At 44.9% G+C, this 16,261-nt stretch overlaps 1 protein-coding gene across 2 annotated transcripts in view; it reads left to right on the forward strand.

The window, feature by feature from the left end:
• CYSLTR2 (cysteinyl leukotriene receptor 2) overlaps window positions 1-15,528 on the forward strand; it is a 30,028-nt gene extending 14,500 nt beyond the window's left edge. For both annotated transcript variants that reach the window (XM_043478148.1, XM_043478149.1), the window contains exons 3-4: window positions 9,649-9,945; window positions 11,686-15,528. In XM_043478148.1, the coding sequence (XP_043334083.1) occupies window positions 11,687-12,724 (1,038 nt within the window). In that variant the 5' untranslated portion in view covers window positions 9,649-9,945; window position 11,686 and the 3' untranslated portion in view covers window positions 12,725-15,528. The remainder of the gene's footprint in view (window positions 1-9,648; window positions 9,946-11,685) is intronic.
• Window positions 15,529-16,261: the final 733 nt, after the last annotated feature.

Below are 16,261 nucleotides of genomic sequence, written 5' to 3' on the forward strand. Positions count from 1 at the left end.
CCCCATGGATTGCAACACACCAGACCTCCCTGTCCCTCTCTCTTTCCCGGAGTTTGCCAAAGTTAGTGTCCATTGAGTCAGTCCACTGATGTGAGCCATGCATCTCGCTCTCAGAGGCAGAAATGCCCCTTCACTGGCTTGGGTGTTAACCCTCCCCTAGGGTTCAGTCCCCTGGGATAAGGTGTTCTCTGGGAGCATTTTTCTCCTCCAAATAGCACATCAAATAACAAAATTGTGCAGAGACCCCAGTTGTAAGGTGTAGTTCTCCCCACATATGTCCATAACCCACAGGCACCTTTTGGCACAGGGAAATTCTCGAGAATGGAATTTCAGAAGAGAATGTGCAAACTGACCGATCAAGTGAACAGTGGGGGGACAACTGCTTGGCAAAAGAGAGAAAAAGGGCAGCTATTGCTAAACCATCAGCAAGACGCTGCGACTCAAAGGAGCTGACATTTTGACAACGCCAGTGCTTTCCAAATTGTCACCTTTCATGTATCCGTGCTGATCTTTGCCCTGATGGTGGCCCTGGCAACATGCTTCTTCTCGAGGTTCTTCTTCCTGTGTCTGCCCGCGTGCATTTGCGGTGGTGAATGTCATTGACCGCACACTCTGCATCTGAGTCAAGTTCTCCTTTTGGTGGCAGCAGGCCATAGCTGCTGTGCACTGCATGTGCACCCCACCCCAATGGGGCCTGACAGGCAGGATTTCAAGCAGCCTGAGGCTGAGTCCAGGCAAGGAAGGTTCTGATGGCTCCCAGGGCTTCCATCCCTAGATCAGGAAGATACCCTGGAGTGGGGCATGGCAACCCACTCCATTATTCTTGCCTGGAGAATTCTACAGACAGAGGAGCCTGGCAGGCTATATAGTCCATAGGGTTGCGAAGAGTCAGAAACACAACTGAGTGACTAACACTTTCCCCCTTCCTGCTTGCCAAATCCTGTTGGGTTCCTGAGAAATCTGCAGAGAGATGAAGGCAGGCCAGGCAGCTTCCTTACGAAAGAAGCCAGTGAGAGGAGGCAATTATGAGCAGGGAACTACTCAGGGCATTCGGTCTCCCACAGGGGCCCTCTGCCACAAGGATTCCCACCCTTGCTGCAAAGACTCACTCAATTCTGCCCCTGATGACAAAGAGACTTAGGTCCAAAGACTGTTCGTTGGGTCTTCAGGCTCCCCAGGAGCTCCTGGGAATTTCAGGAAGAGCACAGTGACTTTTCTGTCTGCTGAGCCCTGGAGTGAGTCTGCTACAGTTTGGTTGGGATCTGGGAGGAGAGGTTGGGCCTTATGAGCTTTGTAACTTGCGCACATGAACTCCTAGGCAGAGGACAGATAGGAGACAATGAAAGTCTACAGTGAAAGCCATAGGCCCTGGAGGGGAAGCTTCAAGGTCATCCTATCAGGCCCAGGACTCTGGTTGAGGGGTCCCTCTGGGTCCCAGATCTGTTAAAGAGATCTTGGCAGCACAGACTGGAGAATTTGCTCCTGGGGGAACTTCCCAAGCCCTAAATGCTATTTAACACCTACTGGTATACAGCAGATCCACTAGCACCTCTTTCACTGACAGGCTGATGTCATAGCCATGAAGTGTGGGAGGAAAATGGCATTTGGCAGGCAAAGGACCATTAGGCTGGTGGTATGGGAAAGGATGGGAGGCATTGGCACTGTGGGACAGATGGGGCAGAGGATCTGAGTGGCAGAACGCTCCAAAATGCTGACTCCATAGAACAGGGCTCTGAGTGGTTCACTTCTCTGCCCCCTGTTTATTTTAGAAGCCCAGAGACAAGCTCAGTTCCTCATTCAAAAGATGGTAATCTCGGATCTGTTCGTTTGTATTTCTGTTTTGATCTGTAAGTGTCTAATTCACGTTAGCCCTTGAAAAACTCTAAGAGTATTAATACAAGACTGTTTCAGGGAGGCTAAAGAAGTGTCCCAAGCTATACATTTCCACCTGGACATTTGGAGCCTGTTACAACTGAGGGCTGAGCTAGCAGGGCTGGATTTCAAGAACAAGGCACTCATTGATACTTCTTTGTTTTGGAGGGCATATTAGCTACCACTCTGGGGCCTCTGGGATTTTGAGGCTGTAAAACCTTGAATCCAGAGGGTTGAGTCCTCTCTGCACAACTTCAGGGAGCTAAGTCTGTGAACTTCTGCAGTAATAACAGTAATGATACAGAAGGGCTTTCCAGGTAGCTCAGATGGTAAACAATCTACTTGTGAATGCAGGAGACCCATGTTTAATCCCTGAGTCGGGAAGACTCCCTGGAGAAGAAATGGTTACCCACTCCAGTATTCTTGCCTGGAGAATTCCATGGACAGAGGAGCCTAGTGGACTACAGTCCATGGGTTTGCAAAGAGTTGGATATGACTGAGCTACTAACACTTTTAATTCTTTAATTCTTCCCTGGTCGCTCAGACAGTAAAGAATCTACCTCAATGCAGGGGCCCTGGTTTAGATTCCTGGGTTGGGAGGCTACCCTGGAGAAGGGAATGGCTACCCACTCCAGTATTCTTGATGGTGAAATGATGCTGAAAGCTCAACATCTGTGCACTGGTGCTGAACTGAATCTTGGAGACAAAGTTTGGGGTGAAGTAGAAAAGAATAGCTTTATTGCTTTGCCAGGCAAAGGGGGGCTAATGGGCTCCTGCCCTCAAAACTATGTTTCCCAACCCAGAAGGATTTGATGAGGAGTTTTATAGCAAATGATTCAAGGGTAGGAGTGCTAATAAGATTAGCGTGTGTTCAGAGGCTACACTCCTCTAACCTGGTCTCAGTTCAGTTCAGTTCAGTCCCTCAGTCGTGTCCAACTTTTTGTGAACCTATGGACTGCAGCACATCAGGCCTCCCTGTCCATTGACAACTCCCGGAGTTTATTCAAACTCATGTCCACTGAGTCAATGATGCCATCCAACCATCTCATCCTCTGTCGTCCCCTTCTCCTACCACTTTCAATCTTTCCCAGCACCAGAGTCTTTTCCAATGAGTCAGTTCTTCTCATCAGGTGGTCAAAGCATTGGAGTCCAATGAACACCCAGGACTGATTTCCTTTAGGATGGACTGGTTGGATCTCCTTGCAGTCCAAGGGACTCTTAAGAGTCTTCTCCAACATCACAGTTCAAAAGCATGAATTCTTTGGCACTCAGCTTTCTTTATAGTTCAACTCTCACATCCATCCATCACTACTGGTAAAACCATAGCCTTGACTGGATGGACCTTTATTGGCAAAGTAATGTCTCTGCTTTTTAATATGCTATCTAGGTTGGTCATAACTTTTCTCCCAAGGAGTAAGTGTCTTTTTATTTCATGGCTGCAGTCACCATCTGCAGTGATTTTGGAGCCCAAAAAAATAAAGTCTGACACTGTTTCCACTGTTCCCCCATCTATTTGCCATGAAGTGATGGGACCCGATGCCATGATCTTAGTTTTCTGAATGTTGAGCTTTAAGCCAACTTTTTCAGTCTCCTCTTTCACTTTCATCAAGAGGATCTTTAGTTCCTCTTCACTTTCTGCCATAAGGGTGGTGTCATCTGCATATCTGAGGTTATTGATATTTCTCCCAGCAATCTTAATTCCAGCTTGTGCTTCCTCCAGCCCAGCGTTTCTCATGATGTACTCTGCATATAAGTTAAATAAGCAGGGTGACAATATACAGGTGATTTACTCCTTTTCCTATTTGGAACCAGTCTGTTGTTCCATGTCCAGTTCTAACTGTTGCTTCCTGTCCTGCGTACAGATTTCTCAAGAGGGAGGTCAGGTGGTCTGCTATTCCCATCTCTTTCAGAATTTTCCACAGTTTATTGTGATCCACACAGTGAAAGTCTTTGGCATAGGCAATCAAGCAGAAATGGGTGTTTTTCTGGAACTCTCTTGCCTTTTCAATGATCCAATGGATGTTGGCAATTTGATCTCCGGTTCCTCTGTGTTTTCTAAGACCAGCTTTGGAACTTAGGGAAGGTTATGGGGGCTAGAATCTGTTTCCTACAAGAAACAGAATGGCAGAAAGGCTTTCATGCCCAGGAGCCCCACTGGGGGCTCGGTTTCACTAACACTTGTTGCTTTCTCCAGGGTTTCCTCTCATCCAGGTTCTAACCTCATGGGTTGTCTTGCTTAATTCTCACAGCAACCCAGACAAGTAAGGACTATTGTTTTCATTATCTCCATTTTATTGATAAGGAACTGAGGCTCAATGAGATAAGGTCCAATGTCACAGAGCTGGTGAGTGAAAGAACCAGGTTTCAAACCAAAGTTTTAACTCTCACCTGCTCCTCTAGTACTGCTTGCCTGCAGCAGAGGGGAACCTCTGTCATCCTTTCACCATCTTTATCATTAAATCACCTCTCAGCCTTTCATATTTTTACTAATGCTCTGAGATCCTTTTCATCTCTTTATCATGGGTCTAAGCCCACACTTTGAGATTTACTCCTGGTAGTTGATGTCATTGAGTGCTCACCTGTAAAGTGTGAAACACTTTAAAGTCATCATGCCATTCATGTCAATGTATGGCAAAAACCACTACAATATTGTAAAGTAATTAGCCTCCAACTAATAAAAATAAATGAAAAAAAATAAAGTCATCATGCCACTTACAGATGAGGAAACTGAGACTCTGAGAAGATAAATAGTGCAAGATTCCCATGCTTGTAAGTGGCAGATTTGGCTCTATGACCTTACACTGACATTTCTGTGAACGTTAACAAGGATGTTACAAGAGCTGCAGGACTGATGAGAGAGACCTGTGAAAAACGTCAGTTGGGTAAGGTGACATGCAGAAGGTGATGCAGGTGTTGAAGAAGATTTGGTTTGACTAGAGTTGGGCTTCCCTGTTGGCTCAGTCAGTAAAGAATCTGCCTGCAATGCAGGAGACCTGGGTTTGGTCCCTGAGTTGGGAAGATCCCCTGGAGAAGGGCAAGGAAACCCATTCCAGTATTCTTGCCTGGAGAGTCCCCATGGACAGAGGAGCCTGGTGGGCTACAGTCCATGGCGTCGCAAAGAGTTGGACAGGACTGAGTGACTAAGCACTCACACACACAGAATTGGGTGTCTTGCTTACTGGGGAGGAGGGAGATGGAGAAGAGGGGAAAAGGTGGAGATAAAAGAGAACAGAGTAGACAGTCCAGTGTTCAGGACTCCATGCTTCAAATGCAAGGGCCACAGGTTTGATTCCTGATTGTGAAACTAACATCTCACATGCTGCAGGACATGGCCAGGGAAAAAAAGAAGGAGCAGAGTGAACAGCATGGGTACATACCTGAAGAAGTGCAAATCCAGTCCCCAGCTTCCTGGCATTAAGGAGCAGCAAAATAATAGCAATAATGCCAGCTTCATGGTTTTCAAAGTGCTTTACCAGTTCTTTTCAGTTACAGCATCAGTGGAGAGCATTAGCCTCATTTCATAGATACTCTTCCCCAAATAAGCTAAGTGATGTGTTAACCAAGGCCACATGTATCTAGAAACCGACAGAGCAGGACCCAGACTTCTGTGCTTTTCCCACTGTCTGTGGCCTTGTGGCATGGCTCCATTAGCGGACTCTCATTTATAAAAATATGGGTATAACTGTGACCAGTGGTGCAAGGTCTTAACAGCTAGAAATTGGGAGAGCTGGGAGTCACATTTCAAGTTCAGTGTCCATTCTACTCTAGCTTGGTTCAGGTGTATGAAGTTTGAGGAGATAGGATGAGAAATGAATGGAAGAAGAGATGGAAGCCCATTTGGAGATGGGCTGAGAGATAAGAGGGTGTCTGCAGAGAAAAGAATGCCTCTTTCCTCCCTGACTTCCTCCAGCAACAAACACTTCACAGAAGCTGACTGAGACGTTCTCACCTCTCAGAGTGGTCACTTACTTAACCCCTGCTCCTTTATCAGCTCTCTGGCCTTGGGCTCCCAAGCCACCACACCTGCTCTCGCCCAGGAGCCCTGATAAGCTTACTGTGAAATCTTTCAGCGCTTTTTATCCTCCATGGCCACTCCCTCCTCCTTAAACTCCTTAAAGCAGTGTTCGCCTCCCTGAAGTTGCATTCTCTGTCTGTTTTAAGTTCTCTGATTTTTTTTTTTTTGTGGGGGGGGGGTTTCCTGCACTAGGTCTTAGCTGTGGCATGCGAGATCTAGTTCCCTGACCAAGCACTGAACCCAGGTGCCCTGCATTGGCAGTATGAAATCTTAGCCACTAGACCACCAGGACTGTCCCAGAGTTGCATTTCTGACTCATCTCTTACATTCAATCACTTTCTCAGTTGCCTCTCCAGGTTCCCGTTCTCTCTTCCTGTTCCTTGATTGTTGATGTTCCCCGAGGTTCTGTCCCTGATCCTCTTCCATCTCTGCTGCCACACCCCTGCAGGAGCGTGTCCACTCCTCTGGCTTCAATTACCAAGTGCTGATGGCCCCTAAACCCAACAGGCTTGCCTGTCTCCCCTTCCCCGGCTCTAGACTGCGATTGGACACTTCTTGTGTATGTTTCATAAATGCTTCAAATTCAAAATGCTCAGTTGAACTCATTTTACATGCCCCTTCCCAAATAGCAACTTCCTCTTATTCCTTTCATGCTCTTTTTATTAACATAAGGCACCATTCTCTCACAAAGTAAGAGATTATTGACCATCTCCTACCCCAACTTTTCCTGACCTCCCAACCTCCCATAATTAATCCCTCCCCAACTCCAGTCAGCTCTCATTTCTTTACATTCTCAGTCTCATTCTCAGATATGTTCACATGCACGTGCACACACACACACACACACACCACACCCCGACTTTCCTGGACAATCGCAAGAGCGTCCCCAGGAGTCTCTCAGGACCTAGGCTTGTTCTCCATCACACCTGTAAAATGCAAATCCACTTTCCAGCATTCAAGGGCTCCCATTGCCCTCAAGGTAAATCCCAAACCTCATCCTCTGCCCCCCTGGTCCTCCCTTTCATGCCTCACCTGGACTATAATGCTTGCACTTCCTCAGACTAGGTCACTGTGTCCTAGGGCCTCTGTCTTTGGGGTCCGCAGCCAGGTCACAGGCTCGTACCTGAGACACAAAGGTAATCACACCTGTGGGCTCCCCATCCTGGTCAGCGCTGAGAGTGCGGACAGGAGGCGTGACAGGTCTATCAGGCTCCCGGCAAAGCACTGAAAAATTCTGAGATGGGGACCTCCCTGTCGGTCCAGTGGTAAGACTCCACACTTCCACTGCAGATCCCTGGTTGGGGAACTAAGATTCTGCAAGTTGTGAGGTGCAGTTTGGCCAATAAAGAAAAAAGAAATAGAAGATTTTTTTTCTAAGAATAAATAAAAATAAACTTCTGCGAGGTTTTGAAGAGTTGCAGCTTTGCAGTGACCATGAAGACATTTAATCATCCAGGTAAGCTCTTTGTCCTCAACATTGGACATGCAGCATGTTTAGTTTAACTGAGCATGCAGCATGTTTAGTTTTCTTCATAACTGCAACACGGAAGCTCCATCTGCTGCTGCTTTGCACTCTTTCTTCTTTGTCGTTTTAGTACCATTAAAGCTACAGGAGACAAAGACTCAACTCTTTCCTTGTTCTGAGGCCCCTTTCAGTCCAGGAAGCTATGCGCATCCTCAAGCTCTCCTTCTCTGCGTGCACGCGTGTTAAGTCACTTCAGTCGTGTCCGACTCTGTGACCTTATGGTTCCTTTGTCCATGGGATTCTCCAGGCAACCATACTGGAGTGGTAGCCAAGCTCTCCTCCAGGGGGTCTTCCCAACCCAGGAATCAAACCCGCGTCTCTTACATCTCCTGCATTGGCAGGCAGGTTATTTACCACTAGCGCCACCTGGGAAGCCTCTCCTATCTCTCTAAGGCAGTGCAAATTATGCTGTCAATCTATTTCCTAATTTTCCTTGAATTTGCCTCTTCTCAGCTTCCTGTCATATACTTAATTGGTCTGGCTGATTTTTATAGCCACATCTAGTAGGTGACTTTCTTTTCCTTTCCTTTTTTTTTTTTAACAGTCTAATGAAAGGTTCCAACATAGTATAGTCAAGTGCATTTTTTTACAGGCAGTAAAGAACAAAGTGTTTTAGAGATTTCTCAAAGGAAAGCCATGCGCTGAATGGAATTTTGGATTTGAGCTGGCCCTGCTTTTAACCTGTGGCTGTTAGTTAGGTGAGGCTTCTAGGAAGGGTTGTTGTTTGGTTGCTCAGTTGTGTCTGACTTTTTTGTGACCCCATGGACTGTAGCCCGCCAGACTCCTCTGTCCATGGGATTTCCCAAGCAAAAATATTGGAGTGGGGCTGCCGTTTCCTTCTCCAGGGTATCTTCCCAATCCAAGGATTGAACCCACATTTCCTGTTTTCGGGCAGATTCTTTACCGCTAAGCCATCAGAGAAGACCCTCTAGGTTGGGGGGCGGGGGGTTGTGTTTTTCTTTCTTTAGATTTCCAAGGATGACGATGCTCTTAGAATCAAAGCCCTGGCTTCTGTAGCCTCAGCCCCTTTCCCTTCCACTGGGTCAGTTCGATAGCCTTGGACCACGCCTACTCCCACCTGCCTCCAGAGGGCCCAGAACACATCCCAATCCGAGGCAGAGGACTTGAACTAACTCTGGGCCTCAGTGTTCCTTACCCTTGGGGTTGATCTCATCCTGATCTGGTGCCCTGATTCTAAAACTGAGCATCTCTCTCATTCCTAAGATTTGGTCCTCTTCTCAACAAAGGCAAAGGGCCCCTCTCTTGGCACCCCTGGCCCAAATCTCTGCGCCCAAGGTGTTGTCCAACATTCAGGTTCTCTTGCAGTGACTGGGACCTGCCTGCAATGGCCAGGCCTCCTCTCAGGTTCAGGGTCCTCTCTCCATCGTGGCCTGGCAGTACAAGCGCCTCGCTGCCTGCCGACGGACCTTCCCTCCTGAGTTCTGCCTTCTTCCCCAGTTGCTCAAAAAGTTCCTCTTGCCAGGGGCTCTTGTTGGTTCCCTCACACCCATCAATATCCTGGGGAGCAACTGTTACCATCTTTTTTATGCTCTGCTGTCCACGCTCATACCTGTTGGGTCCCATGCTCTGCTCTTGTCCCATGCAAGAATTGCCGTTCCCTTCTCCAGAGGATCTTCCTGACCCAGGGATCGAACCCAGGTCTCCTGCATTGCAGGCAGATTCTTTACCGTCTGAGCTACAGGGAAGATCACTGATAGGCACATTCTTTACCACTGAGCCACCAGCAAAGCCCCGTGTGTATGTTTTTTGTTTGTAGGTTTGTTTGTTTGTTTTGACTGCACCCCATGGCTTTGGGGGTTGAATCTGCAACACGGCAGTGAAAGCGCTGAATTGTAACCACTAGACCACCAGAGAATGCCCTCTGGTACTTTATTAAAGAGCCCAAGGAAACTAATACAACTCTCATTTCACAAAGTGAGGGATGCTTAGAAATGTTCATTCCCCCAGTAGTAAGTGATTAGAGCCCTTTAATTCCAGATACTTGAATCCTGGCTTGCTGATCTGGCCCATTAAGTAGGGATCCTCTTCATCTTCTATCAAAATCATATTCTAGATAAATTATATAATAACATCAGCATTGCGCAGGGAAGATTTTATAGAACATTAGTTCTGTGGAATAGTAGAATGTTTCAATGTGCAAAAACGTTTCCAGAGTTAAAAAATAAATAAATAAAGAGGGACACCCTGTATTAATCAGACTTTTTTTTTCTTGTAGGACCTCCTAGAGCTTTGACATGTGTTATGAATCTCCAAGAGAGGGATATTAAAGCTTGCTGTGTCTCTCAGGCTGATTTGAACACAGAAGCCTTTTCTTACACAGAACATCTCATGGAATTCGTAGTTTGTGGAAGATAATTTGGGAAGTGCTGAACTAAAGAAAAGACTTTTTTTTCTTTTACATCATTTACATACCAACCATGTTTTCTGAATTGCATCTTCACATCAGTCTCTGAAGGAGAATTGAAAAACATATTCGTCATATCGGAAATACATTTGCAAAGCATCCATTTGGGTAGGTTAATTTAACTAACATTTTACCATACTTCTTTTAGTCTTTAGATCATTCTGTGAATTCTCAGAGTCAGTGTCTTCTAGTCAAAGGCCTTTGGGAACACCCCTGTAGTCGAAGACCATTGTGTTTATTGACTTGTTGTATCAAGGAGAATGCACACCGTGGGAAATCAGAATATATCAGGAAGAGGGTGTTGGAAAAGAATTATTGTAGGAATTGTGCTTGTGTTAGGTAATTTGGGGGTTAGATTAAAAAATGGAGGACTTTGCAGAAACAAAAATGGTTATTAGTTCTTATAAAAAAACTCTGTAAAATAGGGACCCAGACTACCATACCCAGACAATGAAAATATGTCCCACCAAGTCACCTGTTTTTTTCCATAGACATCTAGAACTCTGCCCCTACCTCTGCAGTTATGGGCTGTCCTGTAGTATTTACATAGGTAAGGCAAGAAGTGTTTAGTATAAATTTCTCTTTGACTAGAAAAGAAGAAATTAAGAACCATGTGATTATCCATGACAACTATGCCTAGTAAATTTACATTTAAACCAATGCTTTGTCAAAGATAAACAAACCTGCACACTTCTAAGAGTGGTAAGACAGGTTTTATTCAATAATATACTATTGTAATTTTTTCAATAATATACTAGTCCAACATGAACTGAACTCAGAAGTAACTGGATGTTTTATTTTATTTATTTATTTTTTAAAAAATACTTACTTATTCATTTATTTGGCTATATCGGGTCTCAGTTGCAACACACAGGATCCTTGTTGGATCACATGGGATCTCTCACTGCTGCACTTGGACTCTCCAGTCATGGCATGTATGCTCAGTAGTTGCAGCGCACAAGCTCAGTTGCTCCATGACATGCAGAATCTTAGTTCCCTGACCAGGGATCAAACCCACATTCCCTGCACTGCAAGGAATATTCTTGCCCATTGGACCACAATGGAAGTCCCTGGGTATTTTAAAAAGAGAATGAGAGAAAGGAGAGGGGAGGGAGTGAGCAGGAGCTCAGTAGAGTCAGGGAATTTAAAAAATTACAAATAGGAAGGAGGGGTTGGGTCCAAGTGGAAAATATCTGGGTTTTCTAACTGGTGCTTAAGAGATTAGGCTCCTACCCTCCCACAGAGGCTTGAGGCAGAGGCCCTGTGTCCAGGTGTTGGCTGGAACAAACACTGAATTCTTTTGGCTGTCTTGGGTTGTCTCAGGCTATGCAAGAAGGGGAGGTTATGGTCATCCTAGAGATGCAGCCTTGAGCTGTTCAAAACTATGTTAGTGCTTTTATGTTAGTTGTTATTCAAGTCAGCATAAGCCAAGGTTGACACCTGGTTGACAAGAAGACTCAGAGGAGCCTGGCTAGAGTTTGATCAAGAAGAGAATCTTTGTCAGCTTCCAGAGCAGAAGATGTGTAATTGATGACTTTCTCCAGGGTCAGAGACAAGCTTTAGATGATCTTCATCTGGACACTGAGCAAGAGTTCCCCTAGTTTGAGACTTTAGCTTCACTCAGATAAATGAATGGCTATTCTGCATTCTAGAAGTTTATCATGAAATGAAATGAAGCATATAGTAAAGACAGATGGTAAAAGTGTAAGCCCATGGTAAGACATAGCCAATATTTTTTTATTCAAGTTTCAAAGAAAAGCTAGTATTTCTCTCTGTTTCATTAAAACCTGGATAAATGTAAGCAGTGAGCAGGAAGCAACTTTTCGTATCTGTTTCCTTTTGATTCAGCATGGAAAGAGAACTTGTGTCCTTATCTCCATCCATCTCTGCATCAGAAATGGAAACCAACAGCACCTTCAGCGATCTCCATAGCGACAGGAACTGCACAGCTGAATACTTTAAGAGAGAATTTTACCCCATCGTGTACCTGGTAATATTTATCTGGGGAGCCTTGGGAAATGGCTTTTCCATATATGTTTTCCTGCAGCCTTATAGGAAGTCCACATCTGTGAACATTTTCATGCTCAATCTGGCTACTTCAGATCTCTTGTTCACAGCCACACTGCCCTTCAGGGTGGACTATTACCTCAGAGGGTCCAATTGGATATTTGGGGACCTGACTTGCAGGATTATGTCTTACTCTATGTATGTCAACATGTACAGCAGCATTTATTTCCTGACTGTGTTGAGTGTTGTGCGTTTCCTGGCAACCGTTCACCCCTTCCGGCTCCTTCATACCACCAGCATCAAGAATGCCTGGATTCTTTGTGGGGTCATATGGATCTTTATCATGTCGGCCTCAATAATGCTTCTGAAAAATGGCTCTGAGCTGAAGGGCAATGTCACATTGTGCTTGGAGCTGAATCGTAATAAAGCTACTAAACTGAAGACCATGAACTACATTGCCTTGGTGGTGGGCTTTCTGCTGCCCTTCTGCACGCTCAGCATCTGCTACCTGCTGATCATTCGAGCTCTGTTGAAGGTGGAGGTCCCAGAATCAGGGCTGCGGCTTTCTCACAGGAAGGCACTGACCACCATCATCATTGCCTTGATCATCTTCCTCCTGTGTTTCTTGCCCTATCATATACTGAGAACCCTCCACCTGCTCCAGTGGAAGGCGGATACATGCAGAGACCCGCTGCATAAAGCTGTGGCCGTCACACTGGCTTTGGCGGCAGCCAACAGCTGCTTCAACCCTTTGCTTTATTACTTTGCTGGGGAGAATTTTAAGGACAGACTAAAGTCTGCACTCAGGAAAGATCATCTACAGGAACCAAAGTGCAGCTTTCCTTTCTGTGTGTGGCTGGAAAATGAAACAAGAGTGTAAGGGGTTCGTAGGCTGTTCCTATGTCTTGTGTCCACCTTCATTCACACGTGGTCTCCAAAAGACCATGCATTTACACCATTCCCAACAAAGGTAGATTCCCAAGATTTAATTGACCATGATTTTATTAGAAGACCTACTTCAAATTTTTCATTAGGTGTATCTTCAGTGTTTGAGCCTGAATAAGGAGTACAGCAGAAAAAATCCCCTTTAGAGTCTTGTAACCAGAAATGTCAGACTGGGAGAAAATGCTGAGCACAGTGACTGCTGCTTCTCATCAAATTCTGTTATCAGTCAGCTCTCTGGCCCACTAGGCATTCTAAATGCTTAGTTTTAAGACAACCCCGACGTTTCCAGCTTCTCTTGTTCCTCGTCCTTTTTCAATCTCCTGTTGTTATTGTTCAGTCACTAAGTTGTGTCTGACTCTTTGCGACCCCATGGACTGCAGCATGCCAGGCTTCCCTGTCCTTCACCGTCTCCCAGAGTTTGCTCAAATTCATGTCCATTGAGTCGGTGATGATAACCATCTCATTCTCCTGAGATACAGCCAATTAACAAAGCTACTGGAGCCCCCAGAACAGATAAGAAAAGCATCCTTAGAAATCAGGAGAAAGACTGTGAAGAGGAAGATTGCCCTCTCACAAAGCAGAGTCAAGGTCCCCAACAAGAACAGGGGGAGAAAAACAGAGAGAAGCCCTGGGACAAGAGAGAAAGGGGAAAAAGAATTTTGTTTTGCACTAAGAGAGGATTTCTAGTGCAAAATGAAAATCCAAAGGCAAAAGCTATGCCTTTCTCTTGTCAGGGGCTTAAGAAAGACAGGAAGATTAGGAGAAGGATGCAAGGCATTTCCCTAGAGGTGGAGGGATTATGTGCAGAATAGGAAAGAAGAGGGTCAATTTTACTCTTGAGATTTGGGTTCGGGCTGTTCACTACAGTTCTCATCCTACAAGTTAATCCACTTGGATGGGGAAAATCTCCAGAATAAAGGAGATGACGCTAAGGGTTTGATTGGGCATCCAGAGAGAGGGTGAGCTGGAAGGCAAGTTGCAAAGATTGTGGTACCCCTGAAATTCTATGAAATTTGATGAACATTTTGACAGAACATGAGAAGGGTGGCTTTCTTCTGAGAGAGTGTAGAAAAGCACTGGTTTGAGGGAGGGAGGGTCCTGTCTGCCCACTGAGGCAAAACCAATTAGACTATCTACCGCTACCACCGTGCCCACTGTACTGTCAACGATCGCGTGCCCTATCTGTGCTGGGCCGACTGTGCAAGGCACTGTGCTGTGCTGTGCTTAGTCACTTAGTCGTGTCTGACTATTTGTGACCCCACAGACTCTAGCTCACCAGGCTCCTCTGTCTTTGGGGATTTTCCAACAAGAATACTGGAGTGGATTGCCATGCCCTCCTCCAGGGGATCTTCCCAACCCAGGGACTGAACTCAGATCTCCCACACTGCAGGTGGATTCTTTACCATCTGAGTGACGAGAGAAGCCTGTGCAAGGCACTACTCATCCATTAATCCCACTTAACCCTCACACCAAAGCCCTGTATTTTCATTTTACAGATGAAGGGACTAAAGCCCAGAGAAATTAAGAATTTTGTTCAAGTTCATACAGCTCCACCAGAATTTTAAAAACATCTGTGCAGAGGGGCTGATTGGGTGCTTCACCCACCGCTCCCCTTGCAAACCTCCAGGGACATTACTTGAACATCTAAGTGAGAGTTTTCTTCCCTCATCAGGTACCTACCCCTTCTTACTCTCATGAAAAGACTGAAGGCTGAAGTTTCTCTCTTTGAAATTGTCAGCCCCAAGATAGAGTGGAGGGTGGGAAGGAGGTAGTGTTCTGAAAGTAGAAAGAGACTGAGGGAAAGTCCTCATAGTGAACAGGAGCCTCAGATTTGTTCAGTCACTCAGCTGCCAGAATGCTGACAGACTCATACCTTGTCAAGACAGATGCCTGGAGGACCCTCCTATAGGACAGCAGTCAATGACTACTACACATCAGAGAAAAGGGCCAGAACATGAAAAAGCAACAATAAATGAGAGGGGAGATAGAAACATTTTCAGTATGAAAGGTCTCAACATTTTCAACAACTTCGCATTTTTTAACAGAAACCTACTGGAGAATTTGCTTCTCCAAAATAAGAGAGTAAACCAAGATAAAGGAAAACATGACATCTAGAAAGCAGAGACTCCAACAGAGGATAAAGATGAAGGAAATTCCTAGGACATTGGTGTGTAGCAGAAAAACAAGAAACTGATTGATTTACATGTGTTGGAGAGATTTATGTCTTTCTTGGATAGTGTGGAATGAACTGGTAAAAATACACAGGAAAATAAGCAAGTTAAAAGACAAGGCAATTATTAAATACTAGGGGGAAAGAAACTGATGTTCAAGAATGGGAATAAAACCATAGTACACTACATGGTTCAGCTGTGAACAATATTGACATAGAGAATGTAAATAGCAAACTACTGTGATATAATTTTTTTTCAGGAAATGAGGGAGATAGGTTGTGTATGTGGGGGGAGGGGTATAAGAAATCTATGTCCCTATTTTTTTTATCACAGAAAATGCATAATAACTAAAGCTAAAGAATGATAAATACCTGTATAAAAGTATTATTTAACAATAGAAGCTAAAGCCCAAAATAAACAGTAAAAATGATTGATAGGATTGCCTCTGGAGAGAAGTTGGGTGTGGGAAGATCGCGTGGGGATTTCTCTTTTCCTTTTAATAACTATTTAACTGTCTAACTTGTGAATATGTACTGCTGAAATAAAATAAAAATTATATCAAATGAAATTTTTAAATTCAAATTAATTCTGCCTTAAAAAATAAAAAAGACAAGGAAGAAAATAAAGGTCACCAGAAATGGAAATTGAACACTGAGAGAAGAAAAGAAAGCAGAAAAGGAGTACATTTGGATCTGGGCCCCTGAGGGTAGCCCACCCAGCCTTGCCATGGAAAGGAAGGTCCATTTTGAGGTGAGGGGAGTCTGAGGTCAGGGGTGATTTGGCATGATAGAATTTTTTTTTTAGTTGCAAGTAACAGAAAACCCAACTACAAGGGGCTTAAACAGTCACTATATCACATAACTGAACTATACAAAGGAAAGCTGGGCTTCGGCTCCTATTCAGCCAGGATGTCTATGAGGCTTCCTCTTCAGGTTTGGGCTTGGTCCCAAGGCTTAATCACCTCATGGAAATAAGTTGATTGCAAAATAGCCAGGGGCTGCATGCTTCCTTACTTGTATCCAGGAAAAGAAATAGTATCTCCTGCCTACCTTATCTAACAAAATCACCAGCTTCCTTCTGATAGACCTACTCAGATTACATGGGCTTCCCTGGTGGTTCCATGATAAAGAACACTCCTGCCAATACAGGAGACCCAGGTTTGATTCCTGGGTTGGGAAGTTCCCCTGGAGAAGGAAATGGAAACCTACTCTAATATTTTTGCCTGGAAATCCCTTGGACAGAGGAGCCTGGTGGGCTACAGTCCATGGGCTCAAAAACAAGTCAGACATGACTTAGTGACT

The sequence above is a fragment of the Cervus canadensis genome, chromosome 9 (assembly GCF_019320065.1).
Source record: "Cervus canadensis isolate Bull #8, Minnesota chromosome 9, ASM1932006v1, whole genome shotgun sequence".
Classification (NCBI taxonomy): domain Eukaryota; kingdom Metazoa; phylum Chordata; class Mammalia; order Artiodactyla; family Cervidae; genus Cervus; species Cervus canadensis.